The 18,823-nt window shown below is 54.1% G+C and overlaps 2 protein-coding genes across 7 annotated transcripts in view; one reads left to right on the top strand and one right to left on the bottom strand.

Annotated features, from left to right (window-relative positions):
- SIK2 (salt inducible kinase 2) overlaps positions 1-12,657 on the top strand; it is a 129,122-nt gene extending 116,465 nt beyond the window's left edge. For 2 of the 5 annotated variants that reach the window (XM_046015682.1, XM_046015681.1), the window contains exons 10-15: positions 3,258-3,486; positions 3,970-4,254; positions 4,400-4,563; positions 5,255-5,362; positions 6,047-6,138; positions 6,823-12,657. In XM_046015682.1, coding sequence (XP_045871638.1) covers positions 3,258-3,486; positions 3,970-4,254; positions 4,400-4,563; positions 5,255-5,362; positions 6,047-6,138; positions 6,823-7,444 — 1,500 coding nt within the window. In that variant the 3' untranslated portion in view covers positions 7,445-12,657. The other 3 variants (XM_046015686.1, XM_046015685.1, XM_046015684.1) reach the window with 3 other exon arrangements.
- Positions 10,073-18,823, bottom strand: part of PPP2R1B (protein phosphatase 2 scaffold subunit Abeta) — a 32,848-nt gene continuing 24,097 nt past the window's right edge. Inside the window, exons 15-16 of one of the 2 annotated variants that reach the window (XM_046015688.1) lie at positions 18,009-18,130; positions 10,073-10,165 (exon numbers count right to left, since the gene is read on the bottom strand). In XM_046015688.1, the coding sequence (XP_045871644.1) occupies positions 10,073-10,165; positions 18,009-18,130 (215 nt within the window). Of the gene's footprint in view, positions 10,166-10,829; positions 10,896-18,008; positions 18,131-18,823 lie in introns of those variants that run through there. The other variant, XM_046015690.1, reaches the window with a different exon arrangement.

Here is an 18,823-nt window from a genome sequence, read left to right as displayed (position 1 = left end):
GAGATGAAGGTTGTGACCAGTTTTATTTCTGGTGAGGACACTTTTCCTGGCTTGTAGAGGAGGACTGCCTTCTCTCTCCCTCCTCCCCTGGCGTCTGCTCTCTGCTCCCGTGGCAAGAGCACAGACGTGGGAGCTTCCCGGTATCTTTTCTTCTAAGGACACTGATGCTACCAGGGCAGGGCTCTGCCTGGTCAGCCTGGTTTAACTGCTGCCCCTTGGAGGCTGCTTCTCCAGACAGTCACCCTGGGGCCTGGGGTTTCCATTAGCAATTTGGTGGTAGAGGAGGTGGGGTGAGAGATGGGGTCGAGGCACAAGTATTCGATCCTTAACAGTCTACCCGTCTTCTGTGCTAGAATCTTGTATTTCGTGGTGGACTCAGGTGTTAATCAAGTCATGGCAGAGTTTCTCAGCGTCTGATTTCCGCATGTGTACTGTCTATTGAATTGAGGTCTCTTACTGGGAGTGATCGATCGAGGGGCGCCTGGGTGGCTCATTCGGTTGAGCGTAAACTCCTGATTTCAGCTCAGGTCATGCTCTCAGGGTCATGAGATCGAGCTCCGTGTTGAGCTCCATGCTCCGCGAGGAGTCTGCTTGGGATTCTCTCTCCCTCTCTCTGCCCACCCCAGCCCCCACTCCATGCTCACACTCTCAAAAAAAAAAGTGATCATTTGAGCTTTTTTTTTTTTTTTTTAAGATTTTATTTATTTATTTGACAGACAGAGATCACAAGTAGGCAGAGAGAGAGGAGGAAACAGGCTCCCTGCTCAGCGGACAGGCTCCCCGCTGAGCAGGGAGCCTGACGCGGGGCTCGATCCCAAGACCCTGGGATCATGACCTGAGCCGAAGGCAGAGGCTTTAACCCCCTGAGCCACCCAGGCGCCCCTCATTTGAGCTTTAAAGACAAAAACACTGTGTTGTAAAATGTCCATTTCACCCATGGGTCTTGAGGGCCTGTAATTTACAGTCTTAGAGCAAAAGTCTCACTGCTAGTAGCTTAGGTCACATAGGTAGATCAGCCCAATATCAGTCATGAAATCCTAGGGCTGAATTTGTTCTATCAAGACCCTGGATAACTTGGCAGGCAAGGGTGGTGTGACTGTCACCTATTTCAGGAAATGAACTTACAGCTGACGGTGTTCACACCTATTAACTATGTATGAGTGAGGGCCCCCCATGGTGCTTTCTGACTGAATCATCATCAAACAGCATCTGAAAAACCAAAACCAGATCATTGTTCCCCAGAATGAAAATGAATTGAGCAAATGTTTTTAAATGAAAGACATCATTCCCTGTTGTAGTCTAGAGGAAGGAGCTAATTTATACGCAGAGAATTTAAGAAAAGAACGTAAATTTAGGGGGTCTTCTGTAAGGTCTTCTGAGTGCTCCAAAAAAGAGGACTATCCTCTATTAAGAAAAAATAACCGGGTTGCAAGGCTGTACCGTGAGAAGTAGCTGGCACAAGTCTAACAGGCCACAGAAGTGTAACGACACGGGGCGCCGGGGCTCGGGCAGTTACGCATGTGCCTTCGGCTCAGGTCATGATCCCAGGATGCTGGGATCGGCCCCGGCATTGGGCTCCCTGCTCAGCGGGGAACCTGCCTCTCCCTCTGCCTCTGCCCCTCCCCCTGCTTGTGCTCTCTCGCTCTCTTGCTCTCAAGTAACATCTTCTTTTTTAAAAATGTAAAGATGCTTAATGGATACTTACTCAATACCAGTCTTTTCTCTGTTGCTTTACTCATTTCTCAATCCTCCTTGGCTATTCTCAGAAAACTGGTAGTAGAGAGTTAAGGAACCTACAGGTACGAATCAAAGTTCCCCAAGAGCCATTCTTTCCTGCAACTACTGAGTGTCCAGACAGGGGACACCTACCTAGGGGAGGGCCAACGGGAGCCCTGGCCCTGGCTTTCCTGGCCGGAAAGTCACTGGCCAGATCTCAGAGTTTTTGTTTCTGGTACCATGTGGGGAAGGTCGGTCTTCGTGTAGGAAGAAAGCATGGGCCACGCTTCCTGTTAAATGTGCACTTGTCGCTTTAAAACCCTGTCATGCGTGAGCCACCTTATCCAAGTAGTTTTTCTGGACTGGCCGTCCCCTCCCCCAAGCAGACAAAGCTCTGAGTCACCCACAGTCTCCCTCTCCAAATAAAGGGCCTTGCAGTGCCTTCAGATTGGTTGCCATAAGAGGCAAGTTTGTCCTGTGTCTGGCACTGGGGGGTCCCACGTCACCTCTCACATTCATGAGCTCCTGGTGTTTCCGAGAGAAGCCGTAGCCCCAGCCGGTGCACCGCAGTGAGAGCAGCGCTGAGAACCCACGTCCTGCGACTGGCTGGCCCGGAGCAGCTATTCCTGGGAGAAAACGGGTTGATTTCCGGTGGAGTAAAGAACTGCCTTGTTGCTGGGGCTCTTGGCAGCCAGAACTTACCGCCACAGCTCCCCTTTGTCTGCCGGCTCTGGCTGCGTGAGGTGGTTGGGTTGGCAGCTGCAGAGGAGGGCAGAGTGCTGGCTCGCTCGGGAGCTGCGCTGAGCTCACCCCGTGGGGTAGGAGCTGCGGATCCTGTGTGTGTTGCTGGAGGAGAGACAATTCAGTGCGCTGGTGCTCATTAACCTCTGCTGGAATTTTGGGGCTGTGAGTCATTTGTTATTCTATAATGGAAGACTTTGGCTCTTTGCCATTTCAATTTTTTTTTCACTCCTTTTCGTGGTATCAGTCTGTCTTTAAAGATTTCTTTTTCCATTCCCCAGGCAGAGAGAACCAATTAAAGACTAAATCAAATGGGCAGGTACTTAAATTATGAACATAAAAGTATGTCTAGAAGCTTCCAGAATGTTTTGTGGTTGAAAATTAGAAGAATGCTAGTGGCTAAACTCTTTCTTCTTAGCCATGCAGGTTTTTTATTTTTTATCTCCTCTTCCCCCTCATCGTTTCCCTTATTTAAAAATAATAATCATAATAACTGGTAGGCCTCAAGCTAATAAATCCCTATTCATCTGGAAACCACTAAAAACATTGTTTATTATAATAATGATGACTCAGAGAAACGTGGGAGACAGTGCCAGTTTGGGTCATAAAGGGCCGCTGAGAGCTGCAGTTGACTTGCCTTAACGCCCAGTCTACATGTCGTCATCAGTAACAAATATGACCTTTTTAGTATTTTACTTAATTTCTAGTTCGCCACAAGTCTTGACATTTTTTCCTGTGCGCGTTTTTTTAACGGCTCACCAGAGCAGCAACTGATGATTGCCTCTCACTGTGACATTCAGGTGAACGGCTGTCTGCTGGACCCCGTGCCGCCCGTGCTGGTGAGGAAGGGGTGCCAGTCGTTGCCCAGCAACATGATGGAGACCTCCATCGATGAGGGGCTGGAGACAGAGGGAGAGGCCGAGGAAGACCCCAGCCAGGCCTTTGATGCGTTCCAGTCCACACGCGGTGGGCAGAGACGGCACACTCTGTCAGAGGTCACCAATCAGATGCTCGTGGTGCCTGGTTCAGGTAGGGTACCCCGGAGCCCCAGACTGCGTCTGCACAACACACACTCCGGCCCCCGTCTCCAGGAAACAGTCATGACACCCCTGCTTAGAATGCCGCCTACGTCTGATGCCCTCCCGGCCCACGTTCGGAGGCTCTAGGCTCAGGGCTGCTCAGCGGCCACCGAAGAGGATAATGAAGCCTCCCTGGGCCGGCTCCCCCGGCTGCCGAGACCATCTGTGTGCTGTGCGATCCAGCAAGGACTCTGGCTGAGATCTTAAGGGCACAGGTTTTGGGGTGTTGACCCCACTGAACATATTCGAAGCTGATTAAATGGACATGTAAAAAGTTTCTGGAAAGGTGTTTTGGTGGGAGACTGGAGATTACGGATGCCGTAGCTTTGCAGACTCAGGCCGGTTCTGCCCTGTATCCCATACTCGGAGGAGCTGCTGTCTGCTGTTGGTCTGACCTTCTGGTTTGTTTTTGTTTTGTTCTTTTCTCTTAAAGGGAAAATTTTCTCCATGAGTGACAACCCCTCCCTGGACAGTGTGGACTCAGAGTATGATATGGGGTCTGTTCAGAGGGACCTGAACTTTCTGGAGGACAACCCTTCCCTTAAGGACATCATGTTGGCCAATCCGCCCTCCCCACGCATGACGTCTCCCTTCATCAGCCTGAGACCTGCCAACCCAGCCATGCAGGCTTTGAGCGCCCAGAAGCGAGAGGCCCACAACAGGTCGCCAGTGAGCTTCAGAGAGGGCCGCAGGGCGTCGGATACCTCCCTCACCCAAGGTGACCGGCCACTCTCTCTTGTGGCTCCTAACACTCTCCTGCTGTAGGGCTTGAGGGGGGTTGTGGCCATGTTGGTTTCATGCCTCTGGTCACTGGAAGGCCTTGTGTGTCATTTAAATTGTTTGGTCATTGTTCTCTGCTTCAGGAATTGTGGCATTTAGACAACATCTTCAGAATCTGGCCAGAACCAAAGGAATCCTAGAACTGAACAAAGTGCAGCTGCTCTACGAACAGCTCGGACCAGAGGCAGACCCGGACTTGGCACCTGCTGCCCCTCAGCTCCAGGACCTCGCCGCCAGCTGCCCTCAGGTGCGTGCTCCCTTCCCATGGCGGCTCTGTGAGTGTGAGGCATGGCCTCGTCCCGAAGGAGTGTCCTGTCACTTTGAGGACCGACTGGAGTCCCAGAGCACACAAGTCATTTTGGAGCGCTCACAGCCTGAACGCTTTCCTTGTCGCTGCCACGGGCAGGACCTGTCCACACTGGGCCCTGGTGATTAGTACCATGAGGAGGTGTAGACGCTCTCAAGCTGCGGCTGGTGCATCGGGCAGATTTTGTATGAATGACTTCTGTTAATGTCACTGAACTCGCCTCCCCCCGCACACACACAAAGATAGTGATATAAATGCAAAGCTTACCACTTCGCTCCATCAGTGGAGTGGTTATGCTAAAAATGACCCCCAAAATACTGCTTTTACCCAACACATTTTATTTTGAACCTATTTTCAGCACATCACGGAAATTCTAGCATTTGATGCCCACGTGAAGGTCAGGGCCTCCTGGTGACATTAAGAGCCTTTGCCACAGTACCGACTAGGTAATCGTTCACTACGAAGTGATTAACCCTCAGCCGACTAGTTATGTGAAAAGCTTTGAGTCTCCTGTCTTACAGAGTTGGGAGTTCCTCTTGGAAGGTGAAGGTTATGAAGGTGCTTAAACAAAGAATTGAAACTTTCTCCCACATGGAGAATTGAAAATGTTTTCATCTCCCTTGCTCCTCAGGAGGAAGTTTCTCAGCAGCAGAAGACCGTCTCTGCCGTGCCCAGCAGCGTGCGTCCGCCGCTTTCCCCGCGCCAGAGCCTGGAGGCGCAGTATCTCCACAGACTCCAGGTGCGACCCTTCCCCTTGTTAACGCTCACGGTGCTTGGCCGCAGTCCGCTTTTCTGCACGGCAGAAACAGGTTTTGCTTGGTTGATTTTTTAGGGTAGCTGCTTTTTCCCCCAGTAAGCAGGTAGCTTTGACTCAGGACCTGACGTTTCTAGAAACACATTCAGACTTAGACTTATGCTTCTATGGGCAGCGGAAAAGGATTTGTCCTCAGGCCCCCGGAAAGGAGAAAGCCACCAGTAGGAAAGTGAAACCTGGTTTCTGTGCTTTTTAAAGTTATGCTTGTTAATGAATAATAAAATGGAAATCTCCGTCCAACAAGATTTTACTATCCGCTCCCTACATTAATGCCTGAAAACCTTTAAAAATGGTACACATCATTCAGTGGATGCTGTAGCCTTGCTGTCAAGATCTAACTCCACTCTTCTCGTTGCATTTCATCGCGGGAGCCTTGTGGTTCTAGAGCACTCTGAGAAGTGGAAAAACGGACGCCGGTCCAAGCTGGGGCAACACAGTCCCGCTGCCCCGGTGCTGCTGGGCCTCGGGGAGCAAGTGTCCACGCCCTCACCCTGCACAGATTCTGGAGGACACAGTTGGCCTTGTCCTCCGGGCAAACAGGACCGTCCTGTGCCTTCATCCTCGATGACTTCATATTGTCACGCTCATCTTCTTTTTCTGCTCTCCCAGAAGCCCAGCCTTCTGTCAAAAGCGCAGAACACCTGTCAGCTGTACTGTAAAGAGCCACCGCGGAGCCTCGAGCAGCAGCTGCAGGAACACAGGTGAGAGAGGGTCCCTTTCTTTGTTGAGGATTTCACGAAGCCAGACGATCCCCCCTCTTTCGCCGGCGCTTTTGCCTCCACTGGGACACAGGTTTCAGGACCTGATCACTGACGCACACAGTCCATTGTTCACGGGAGACGGGCCTGGCAGGAGATGGCAGGCCTGCGTTTGTTTTCTTTCCCTTCTAGTGTCCTCCTTTGGGTTACAAACAGACCCAGCTTTCAGAATCCACGTCCTGCAGCAGCGTTCGTGGGCTCTGCGGCAGGGAGGGCCTCTGTCGTCTCTTGCAGTAATTCGCGTCCTCACGCCTCTCTAGGAGAAGCAGCCTGGCCAATGTACAAGTACCCTGTTCTGTCAACCTCCAGTCACCCCCAGAGGCCAGGCGTTACCCCGCTTTAAAACACTCCGGATAGGAAATCAGCCTCTCGCGTCACAGGGGTTAAAACTTGGTCTCAGAGAAAATGAATTAGTGTTCACTGTAGCACCAAGGGTTCCACCCGAATTGGGGGACAGAAATGTCAGTTCTATGCAACCAGACACAGCTGCTTCCTACCCCCATTTCTTTTGTTGTTTTTTGTTTTTTCTGCTGCGGAAAAGAAGTGGGAGGACTGATCCTGGATTTGTATAAAATTGCCATCACTGAGGAAGATTTGAAATTCTTTCTTTTGCTGTTGCCACTTTAGACTCCACCAGAAGCGACTCTTTCTCCAGAAACAGTCCCAGCTACAGGCCTACTTTAATCAGATGCAGATAGCAGAGAGCCCATACCCGCCGCCCGCTCAGCAGCTGCCCCTGCCCCGCCAGGACTCGGCCACGCCGTCCCCGCAGCCCCCGCCTTTCAGCCTGCCCCAGCCCCTGAGCCCCGTGCTGGAGCCCGCTTCCGAGCAAATGCAGTACAGCCCCTTTGTCAGCCAGTTCCAGGAGATGCAGCTGCCAGCCCGGCCCCGGGCTCCTCCGCTGGCCGCGCACCTGCAGCCGCCCCCGCCGCCGCCGCCGCCGCCGCCACCCCCACCGCCCCCGCCGCAGGCCGGAACCCCCCCGGCCCCCTTACAGTTCTCCTATCAGACTTGCGAGCTGCCGGGGGCCGCCTCCCCGGAGCCAGACTACCCCGCTCCCTGCCAGTACCCCATGGAGGGGGCGCCGCAGAGCAGCCTGGCTGCGCAGGACTGTCCCCGGAACTCGGGACTGCAGGAGGCGCCCTCCAGCTACGACCCTCTAGCCCTCTCAGAGTTCCCTGGACTCTTTGATTGTGAAATGCTGGAGGCTGTGGACCCACAGCACAGTGGCTACGTCCTGGTAAACTAACCTCAGCACAGGAAGTGAGGCGGGTCCAGTGAAGGAAGAATGTGTGTTTCTATTTTTATTCCAGCCTTTTCAATGTAAAGCTTATTTTCCTGCCCTCTCCCAAATGGAGAAAAATAAGTTGCCCACCTGGAATCAGAGGGCCTGGCCGGGCGGGCCACGTGTCTCAGTCTCCTGGCTCTGTCCCACCACAGTCCTCTGGGGCCAGTGCGGAGCGTAGCAGTAGCCGAAGTCATGCCCTTGCAGCAGGCGGAGCCCGCTCTCACGGGAGGCACTGACAGGCTTCTAGAAGAAGACATCCAGACCCAGGTTTTCTGTAGAACACCACCAGCTCGTTATCGAGGGAAACCTTGGTGGAAGCAGGAAAAACTGTGCCATTAGATACGGGCAAAACCAAAACAGAACACGACGACACTAGATTTTTCACTGAAGCCGAGCAACACGCGTTCTGTTAGACAAGTTGAGAATACATGAGGGGCTTTGATGCACAGGAAGTAAAGGAAAAGCTGTGCTTTGTCATCGAGTCCTGAGTCTGAAGCCGCTGCTTCCGGTTGTCCCCGAGACCACTGCAAAGAACTGGAACGTGAGCTTCGTTTCTGGGGCCACGAAGTCACAGCTGGCACTGACCCCTGGGACGGGCAGTCGTCTCCACTTGGGAGCAGTGACCGTCCTTTTCCGAAGGTTCCCTGGGGTGCAAAGTGGACTCAGGGCTCCAGCGCGGTCACCTGTGGAACCACGAGACCCAGCACAGCGGAGGCGGGGGCAGGCCACAAGGAGCCCCCGGGAGCAGCAGCCCTGGGCCGAGGGAAGACGGGCTCTTCCGGCTGAGTCTTTGGTGTAAACTGCTGGTCTGGGACGGCTGATCTCCAGAGGACCTAGCGTCTCTTTTAAAATGTAGTAACTACTCTGACTTTACCTTCTGTGTTGCTAGTAGTTTATTGAGCTTTGTATGTTTGGACAGTTCCATAGGGCTTAGGAATTTCAAGGACAAGAAACACGAACTTTGATCTCCCATGTGAAGTGGTAGTGCTGTGCCTTTTTTCCCCCCAGATCATGCTTTAATTCTTTCTTTTCTGTAGAAACCAACAGTTTCCCATTTATGTCAATGCTAAATCCAAAGTCACTTCAGAGTTTGTTTTCCACCATGTGGGAACCGCATTCTTAATTTCCTTAGAAGTTCTGACTTGTAACGAAACGTTCAAGTATTACAGCAATATTTAAAACCACAAATGTGTTAACCATCTAGCGGATCAGCTGTCAAAACACGTGATATGACTAGTGAAAACGGAACCTTAACTCTTACAGTTCTCTCACCAGAGTAAGTAACGCGCCAGCTAGTTAACCGTAGACCTAGAGGTAACAACTTGTGGCTGGGACAGCGACATCGCAGTGTTACAAACGCAGTGTTACTGACAAAGACTGTCGTTTCTGTCCTGTAGAATGGCTTGTCCTAGCAGCAGATGGATGCGCTAAGCACAAAGAAGAGAGACACTACCATGCTGCATCTAGAAACACCTTTAAGTTGCCTTTCCTCGTTGTAGTGGGTGTGCAGGCAGGTGAGAAGCGTGCCCCGGCCCAGCCGCTCCCGTCGGGGTGAGGGGAGCAGTCCTCGGTCCCGGCTCCGGTGGGCACCAGGACGTGCCACAGCAGTGCTCTGCCAGGGGGGGGTTGGGGGGGGGGAGCTTTCAGGCCTTAGCAAGAGAGGGTGCCCTGGAGGAGCGTCGTTTTGTGAATTACCAGCTCCTGAAGATCCGGTAGGAATGAATTCTATTCCTTCCGTGGATTGTTTATTCCTCCTCATGCTTAAACATCATTGAAGCCATCCTTTCATTAAGATCTCTAATCTGTTTTCAGTCTTTGCAAAATAAGCCAGTTTGGAAATGGGTTTAAAGGATATTTTTCCAAAATATACTACAGAAGCACCGTCCTGTTTATGAAATCAAAATGCCTTCTAGTCTGAACCTGGGGTGGCAGGAATGGTCCTCACAGGCCGACACCGAGGCCTGCCCACCCCCCACCCCCAAAAGGCCATAAGCCTGGGAGCGGCGGCCGACTGGTGAGGCGAGCCCAGGCACAGCGGAGGGGCCAGTGGCGGTCGGAGGGCGTAGAGCTGCCGCGGGAAGCTCCCAGCAGGGGCCGGCGTGGGAGATGCCAGACAGACCAGCAGCACGCCAGACCCGGGGGTGTAAGCTATTTGCTTTGCTCATTTCAAGCAGAATCAGGAAATTCCGTAACGATCCGTCTTTACTGAAAGGTAAGCTGGTGAGAGGAGGCTGGTGGTGGTCAGTCAAGTGTGTTCCCAGCCCTGTGGGATCACCTCCAGGGCCCTGTCCCCTGACCAGGGACCTCTGGACACTAGCGAGCAGCTTCCACACTAGAACAACACTAAGAAGGCTTCGTATCCTGCTCTTTTTACGAGAGGCTACTTTGAAATAATGACTTTCTTTCCAGTTTGTTTCACGTAAGCAGTGTGTACACTACTGTATAGTAATCATTAGCTTTATTATCCTGTAAACCAGGCTCCTCTGAAGAGACTTTGGTGAGATGAACGTGAGGTAAAAATTTCATTCGGCAAAAAGTGCAATATGTGTGGTACTTTATTTGTTATGTTCTTTTTTTAATCCAGGGGTATTAGTCTCTGCTTTGGGAAAAATGCACTAGTTCTGCGATTTCCAGTTGGGCAGGTGTCTCTCTAGGATTTACATGCAACTGATGTGCTGGTCCCTGTAAGGCAAGTAGAGCGCGTTACCATGGCAGGAGGGCAGGCGGGCTCGTGCCAAGTCCCTGGGGAGCTACGCTGACCCCGGGGGCAGAAGGCTTTCTATGGCCGGCCGCCCCTTTGCATTATCCGGTCAGAGACAAACATCTGGGGCCCCCAGGAGGGGGACAAGGACATGGCGCTGAAGGAGAGTTCTGGTAGGGCCAAAACCCCTTCCCTTCCACATCAAACTTTGCTCCCAGGAAGGAGAAAGTCGGCTCCCTCTCTTCCTCAGAAATAAAGACCTGCCAGGCGCTTGTTCCCTGAGGCCTTCCAGTCCACCGGGTCTGCCTCCCCCCCCACTGCTTCTGCCCCCCACTGTCATTAGCACCCGAGAAGGGGAGCGCTTGGAGTTGGCAGGAGGGGGGATGCTCTGCTAGGAAGTGCCGTGGAGGTTCCCTGAGGGAACTGGCGGCTCTGGGCGACATTCGGAAGGCTGTCAACGGTCAAAACTAAGCACCCTTTTGGCTTAAAGGAAATTCATCCTTCAGATAGATCTCTTTTCCACATTCCTCCTCCTCTAGCGACGAGACAGAGGGTACTCTGACCGCTCTGGTCCTGGGGGCAGTTGTGGTCTCCCCATGCGGGGAGCTTACCTTGCCGCATCTGTACCCCTGAACCGGGCTGCCTCTACTGTCTCCTCGGAAACCACCCGAGCCGCTCGCTCTCTGTGTGCCTAGACATCAAAGGGACAAACTGGAGAACAGGTAGTAAGTTGGAGTCACTGCATAGGCAGGGGTCTTTGATCACTGTGCTGCTTCTGGAAATTTTAACAGAACTTTTCAGAGTGGTGTGTGGAAGACCAGAGCACTACGTCTGCCTCAGTTTCAGAACTGGACAAAGTCTTTAAATGTATGTATGCCCTCTGACGAGTTCAGTTGTGAGGTCCCAGGGGGGTCACTAACCACAGAGCCCCCTTCTGGGCCAGCTGCGGCAGCACGGGGCTCCTCCTCCTGCAGACAGGGGGGGAGGGGCGGAGGGCAGGGGTTGTGGCCAACCGCTCCCAGCCCCCGCCAGCCTGCCGGTCTGCAAGGAGCAACGGCTCCTGTTTGTACGTCCACCGCCGAACATTTCACACGGAATCTAAGCCACACGACGATTCTGTAAAATGAGCCGGATGCCTCCAGTCCTCACTTCTTACAGCGGAGGCCACCAGAGCTCCCGGGAGGCTAGGTGAGCGGGCGGAGCGTGCAGGGCCCGTGTGGGCAGAGCTGGGGCCGGCTCGGGGCTTCCTGGCTTCTCCCTGGCTGCTCTTTCCCCTCCACGGTAGCATCCGACTTGCCACAAGCCAACAGCTATCTAAAAGCCCCCATCTCAGTTAAGCACTGGGTAGATGTGACTGTCCCCACAACCATATTCTTCCCCTTGGCAGCTGCCTGGCTTTGGGGCAGGTGCCCCCCCAGGTGGCCACGCAAGAACCGGCTCAAGAGACACAGAGCCCCCAGCCCGCCCTGCCTGCGGGTCTGGCTGACTACAGCGGCGGCGGCTCACATCAGAGAGGGGTGACTTCTCCCCGTCACACAGCACAGTGATTTCCTAGAGGAGCCGGTGCTGGAAGGGCACACCCTTCCTGACGGCAGAGGGGCCAAACGGCGGGGCTTTGGCTCAGCACTGCAGGCCTGCAGACCGAGCCATGAAAGGCCCTCAAAGAAGAATCGGGAAAGGAGCCTGGTCTGCAGGAGGGGCATAACATTTCCCTCCAGTCAAGGTCCATCAAATGCGAGTGAAATTAGACGCTTTCAGAGAGAAAACAATTATCTGTCTTCTCAGAGGCAAAGTGGGTGGGGTAGAGGAGCGCATGAGAAATAGTACAAGAGAACATCATGGAAAAACGGGACCCCAGACTGGATTTCTGTTCCGCAAGCAAGTGGAGCAAACTCAGACCCGCTGCTGGCTGTGTGGGGCCTATCTGGTGCGAGATCTGCTCAGTCAAGGCAATCTGAGTGGCCATGCCTTCCCACTACTGATGGTGAAAGATCCCCGCCTCCACCAAAATCTCTGGAGGGAAAAGCAGAAGTTTTGCTTCTCTTTGGGGACTGCAATTTAAGAAATAAAAGTGATCGAGATATTTGCACTTTGCAGAAAGGGCAAGATTATTTGCTTATTTCTGAAAGGAGGAGGGTGGTCTTTGCTGGATGTTTGGTTTGTGAAAGTTACTTTTGACAAAAATCTGATTGTAGTTATTTTTTTCCGTGGTTTTTTTTTTTTTTTAATTACTAAGAATGGTGAGTTCAATAGCTTTTGGTATTTTGAGTGCAAATCATAATAGCTCTAATGTAAAAAAAAATCAAAATGAACCCTGTCCCCCAATGTTAGAAAATTACCTAAAATGCAGTTTAATAAATGATCTTTGTTACCAAGTGGTAATTTACATGGGGTAATGTACTGCAAGGAAAATGTACTGTTTTTATGTTTTCAACCTAAAATTCAATTAAAATAAAAACAACTTGTTTTCTAAGAGCCTGGGTGATATGAATGTCAGACAGAGGAGACAGGGCCTTTACCTCATCCGGCTTCGAGTGGAATTTTTAAAGTATGGAAGGTGGCTCTGTTCCCTGAGCTCTGGTGCTCATTTCAGGCTACAAGAAGCCAGTGGGTAAAGTGTTCTCATTGACGTCAGCAGGGTAAATAATACCTTGCTCTGAGATCGCCCGAGTACATGTTAGTCCTGCACGACGCGGACGGAGGCCCAGCCAGCCGCAGCTTGCACACACACAAGGCGTGGGCCAGGCACTGCCTGCTGCCCCTGGAGTCCCGAACCCCTCATCCGCCCGGTGACGGCCTCTGTTGTGGGAAGAAGGGAGGCAGGCACCTCAGGCTCCCCAGGTTCAAGCCAGCTACAGAGAAAGGGGTGGAACTGGGGCCAGCAAGACACTGCTCCTTACTCATAACGGCACAGCCCGAGGGCCCGTGGAAGGCTCAACCCTCCCCCAGCACGCACACCCTGCAGCCCCCTCCCAGGGCTGGGCACCTGCTCAGTGCCCTCAGTGCTGGAGAATCCATGAAGCATTCGAGGCCACTCGCAGACGTTCAGACTTACCCTAGTGCCAGACCCTGAGTGGAAGGGCAGTATTAAATCCTACTTTCTGGCAGCAAGTTCAACTGAGATCTGGTTTCAATCAAACCATTCCGGTTGAGCCCACGCTACAGAACCGAGACGCTCCTAGACAGGAATCATCTGCTGGTGCAGGGGTGCAGCAGGCGGTCAAGGGCAGGAGGAGAGCAGACTCTGCACTGACTTGCACTGCCCAGCACCACACACAGGCACTCGGTCCTGCCCCTAAAAGACTGGTACCTTCTTGGGTGACCCAAGAACTTACTGAGTTTCAATTGCCTCTCAAGGAAAATGCTCAATTTCAGTAATGATGTTTTACAAACTTTTCCCTTTCCCACCAAATTTCTCCATCATTTTTGTGTTGCCAAAAACAACCCCAGGATACAGGCTAAAATACCAGACCTGCCAGTAGAGCCTGGCCAAAGCTAGCCAGTCAGGCCCCTGACCTACATTCCCCAGCACATCCTTCTGTGGCCTTTGTGAGCCAGACCTGGTCCAGGGGGCCAGGGAGAGCTCAGCCCCAGACCCCAGGCATCCACCGGGCCAAGCAGGGCTCAGGGCTTGCCCACACATCAAGAGACACACTGCCCACAGCCAAGTCAAGAGCCTGCCTCCATCGCTGCCGGTGTAGGTCCTATCCAGGCGCAGTACGCCCTGCACCCTGAGTCTCTGCTCCCGGCCACCTGCTCCTTCTCGAAGGGAGAATCCACTCACCCTCCCCATCAGGAAGGCTTTGAGAGTTTGACTCAGTTTCTCCTTGCTCCCCAAAGATGAGGAAGAAATATGGGGCCCAAGATGCTGACAGTGGGCCAGACTGAGAATGGTGACCCTCAGAAGTCGGTCCGTGACCATGCCAGGGCCACCCACGTAACTGGGAAAGGGGCACAGCTGAATGGAGACAAGCCCCTGAGGCCTCTCCCAGAAGCATGCCACGCAGACAACCCTGAGCTCACGGCCTCCAGTGATTCCTCAGTGGGAGACCCAAGAACTGCCCTCTAGTCACCAGAGAAACCCGAATGTGCAGCAGGACGCCCAAGCCCGCAGAGGGCCAAAGGGCAAGCAGACAGCTGGAGGAGGCCCAGACACAAGGGCCTGGCCAGGACGACGGGGCCCAGCTTGCCCAGCCTGCCCTCTGGAGCAGCCACCCTGGCCCGAAAGGCCCTCCAGGCAGAGTGGGGCCTACTAATTCCCTGCCAGGGACAGCGTGAGGGACAGCGTGGGGGGCAGCAAAGCACCTCTGAGCATCCTGGGCCCTGGCCCCACTCCCAGCCCTGCCACTAACCTGAACACATCCCGGCAAAGGCTCATCGTCGCCTGCACTAACTTGGGAGCACACTCCGGCACACTTCACTCCCAGGTTAACTGTGAGGTGCAAGGGCAGCCTGGTCTAGCCCCGCCCTCCAAGCAGAAAGCCCCAAGGAGTCCCAGCTCCGCTTGACAGCTCGTCACACAATCTCAGCTCTGCCTGCCTTGCTTTCACTTAACTCCCGACCACCTCAACACAACTCAGAACATGGCTGTGGGACCCCCAGGAAGTCTCTGCACAGGATCACGGCTGGCCACCCTATCCTGAGCACCTGCTCCAGGTTGAAAATCCAGAACTTCGTCCTGGAGTCCTTCATCCTCGGTCGTGAGGTCTGGGCAGCACCAGCCACGGGTACCACCGACAGAAGAGCATCCACGAGAAGCCACATCCCACCCAGAAGGGGGCTTCTGTCACCAACCTCCAACTTTCAGGTCAAGCTTCTGCACAAAGGGTTGGAAGGCCTGGGAATCGTTCTCGGTTCCCAAAGCCCCACAATGGAGATGGTGCCAAGAGGAGGCCAGAGCCTGAGGGCACGGCTCCAACTGGCCTCCCTGGGCTCCAATCCCTGCTGGCCGTCCTCGGACAGCACTTGGGGCTCCTGCAGCCTTTCCGGGCCTCTTCCCTCCAGGTAGCCAAAGCCAAGCTCCTTAAATGGCCCCTGAGGCCCCCAACTTACTCTCAGTGGCAGGGAAGGGGTGGGGAAGCAAGGACGAGACAAGGTTCCTCACCCAGGAAGCCGGCCCCCCAGAGCTGAGACTCGGGAGCTCTGTGCCTGGGAGGGGCTGGTGGGAACCACCCGTCAGCACCAAGTGCGGCCTGGGAGCCCAGAGGACAGACGCCCGAGGCAGAGGCCAGAGAGCCTCAGGGACCCGAATGACCTGGAGTTCGGGGAAAATAAGGAAAACTGGAAAAAAAAAAAAAAAAACCAGAAAAAGAAACCAGGATGGAAGCAGCAATGAACACAGGAGACGCCGCGCGGGCCAGAGTCCATGCAGGAGGGACGGCCGGACGGGAGGGGGCAAGGAGCCTGCAACTATTATTTACGGAGGCTTCACTTGATTTTAGTCTCCAAACCTGGGCTCACGTGGAGACTGAATGTCCCTCACAGCTGCTCCTTCCTGCAATAACAAGACTGACATCACTGTTGTCAGGGAAATGGTGTTTTGATTAAAATCATGTGACAGCTACTTTGTGATTCAATAAACAAATCCTCTATTAACCCTCGCCTGACAGAGGCCTGTGGGCAGCTCCGTCATCAGAGGGAAACTGCAGACGGTCCAGGAGGGCGGCCTTGCCACCGGGTGTGGGTGGCTGAGGTGACCCGGGGTCGGCAGGGAGCAGAGCGCAGGGGCAGCCATACTGCTCCCTGGCAGGTCCCGGCGGGGGGAGGGGGGGGCAGCGGGACGCGACTCTGAGAACACAGACTGCTCCGCAGGGTCCTGGGGCCCAGGCAGGTGCCCTTCAACAGAAGAACAAGCCCTCACCTCAGGGCTGTTCTCTCCTGGACTGAGTGGCAGCCCAAGCCCCAGGATGTCCAGTGGCTTCCTGCCAGGGGAGGAGGGGGGTGATGGGGGAGAAGGGGGGTGTCAGGGGCGGGGGGCCAAGGACAGTTCCAGGCCTGTTGTCAGCCCTTCAGGCAGAAGGGCAAGTTCAAACCACCGAGTTCGAACCACTGACAGCAAGTGAAGGGTTAAGAATGATTTCTGGTTTGCATTGGATGACTTCCTGGATCACTCACTTGGCTGCCGCCCCTGACACGCAGGGCTCTGCCTGGCAACACTCAATTCCCTTCCATCTCACCCTCAGGGCATTTTCCTTCCGTGACACAAAGGCAGGGAAGGCTCGCGAGTCACAGGGCAAGGGATTGCTCTGGGTTAAAGGATCTGCAGCCTCAGAGGCCTAGCCCTACCGGGAGACGGCCAAGTAGACAGAAGAGGATTGTGGGGAGGGGGGTTCGCAACCACCTGGGAAACGGAGCTACCAGCTCCTCCCAGCCGGGTAGCGAACACTGAGGGAGATGCCACCGAGTGACGAGTGTCTGCACTCGGTTAGCAAGCCCAGGGCTTGAGGACTGGCCGTTAGGGCTGTCTGCACTCCTTGCAGCATCCCGGCGCTGCCTGCAGAGCCAAGCAAGTCTGCCACCGACAGGTTGCCTCAACTGTCCCACGCTCAGGCCAGAGGCGGATGGCGCACTTAGCGACTTGGCTAGTTGACCCTGAATTTGTAGGGAAACACCTCACACCTTTCCTCCCAAGCAAGGCTGTGGTTAGGCCTAAAAATACATAACTCTTAACTCCTGCTCCTTCCGTGGAGGTGTCTTCCCCAAGGCCACGTTGTGAAACACAAAGGGCTGACGGCTCAGCCTGTCACCCAACCCTCCCCACGGCGCAGCCCCTGCTGGGACAGACGGTGACAGCCCTGACCTGACAGGCCGGCGGCTCAGGCCCTGAGCTGAGAGACTGCAGTCCCGCCAGAAAGGAGGACATTCTCAAATGAAGGACCGCAGTTTGGGGCCTGGACAACAGGAAGAAGCTCTCATGGCCCCAGTTCACATGAAAGGAAGGGAAAGCCATGGAGCTTTAGCAGGCAAGCTTTTCAACGTTCGAAACTTCACCAAGCAGACCTACTCGAGTAGATACGAGAACGCCAGTGTCTGCCAAGTCAACGAAATGCTGCCTGACATCCCCACACGGCTGCTGAGGGCCTTGGCGCTGCTCTTCTGGATGGAGCGGACGCAACGCGGGTCTGAACTGCGCGGAGCCATCATAAGCAGACTTTTCCCGTAGATACAGTACTGTGAGTGTCTCTCTTCCTTATGACTTTCTTAATACGTGTTCTCTCTAGCTGACTCTACTGTAGGAACACAGCACAGGATACACACACCAGACAAAATATGTTCGCCTGTTCATGTCGCTAAGGCCTCTGATCAATAAGCCACCAGTAGTTCAGTTTTGGTGAGTCAGAAGTTCTATGTGGATGCTCAACTGTGTCGGGGCAGGAGGGTGGCCAATGCCCCAACCCCTGTGTTGTTCAGGAGTCAACTGTAAGCCACAGACCACCCTCTAAAGACCCCAGGGCTGTGACCAGCCCCAGCCTCAATTAACGAACGAATACTTTCAAGTTCAAAACTTTTTGCACAGCTTCTCCAGAGTGGCATCAAATGGGGCTTCAGACCTGTACACGATCAGAGTGACAGAAATGGTTTGGCCTAGAATGGACAGTTGTAACAAGTGAGAACGGTCTACGGTCTCTGAGGTACATGGAAACAACCTGTTTTTGTAAGTGACCCCTCACCAACCGCCCCGCCCTGTGGGAGCCTGGCCGTCTCTGACAGAGTTAGAGGAACTGCTTCCCGGCCTCACCTGCCAGAGCGCCAGGCCACAGTGACCACTCCCCACCCGCGCCTCAGCCCAAGAGAGAAGAGGACCCAGGTGTCAGTGACACTTACCTTCCCGGTGTCCTCTCCAGGCCCTCTGGGTCTCAGGAAGTGGTTCTTGTCAGCCCCAGGAGCACTGGGCTCCTCATTGTCCTTCACAGGAAAATCTAGCTTCGTCAGCCTTTGGGCCACCGCTAGAGATACAGACAGCAGTAGGGTAATGTCCCCAGACCAGCCCACCCACGCTTCCCAGCCGGGACGCCCCCAGTTGCTCCAGCACTGCGACGGGGGAGCACAGGAACCTATAAGCATGTGGGTCCCTGGGCAAAGAAAGCTGGCTCACCCCAGAACCTTCCTGAAGGTGCCTTTCCTTCAAGCACCCTGGGAAGTGCCACCGCACTGGGCCTTACGGTGCCAGCTGGGTACTCCCCCACATCTTGGCCACGGCCTGCCCCAGCCAGGAAGAAAGGCCTGGCTCCTTCCAGAACTGCTAACAGTAGTTTCAGAGAACTCTAGAGAAAGAAACAACTTGGCTTTTCTACCCAACAAGTAATTAAACTCTTCATCCTCCAGATTTCCATCTCAACCGAACATCAGGTCATTTCTTGGAAACAGCAGGCTCGCGGAGGCGCAGGGGGAAGAGGGAAACCCCTGCAGGGGCAAGGACTGGAGACACTGAGTGGCCAGGAAAGAGGGGCGAGGATGTAGGTGGAGGCAGGGAGGCACATCAGGGACCGGCCCAGAGCCACAGACCAGCACTTCATCACTGAAGTGAGGACACAGCTCCCTCCCCATCCAGGTGGCTAAGGAGAGGAGATAGAGGAGGCTCCGAGAACAGAGCACTGGGAGGAAAATCCTGTGTCAGGGGAATCTAAGTAAAAGGCAAG

Source organism: Meles meles, chromosome 8 (genome assembly GCF_922984935.1).
Source record: "Meles meles chromosome 8, mMelMel3.1 paternal haplotype, whole genome shotgun sequence".
Lineage (NCBI taxonomy): Eukaryota > Metazoa > Chordata > Mammalia > Carnivora > Mustelidae > Meles > Meles meles.
This window is presented reverse-complemented; position numbering and strand designations above follow the sequence as displayed.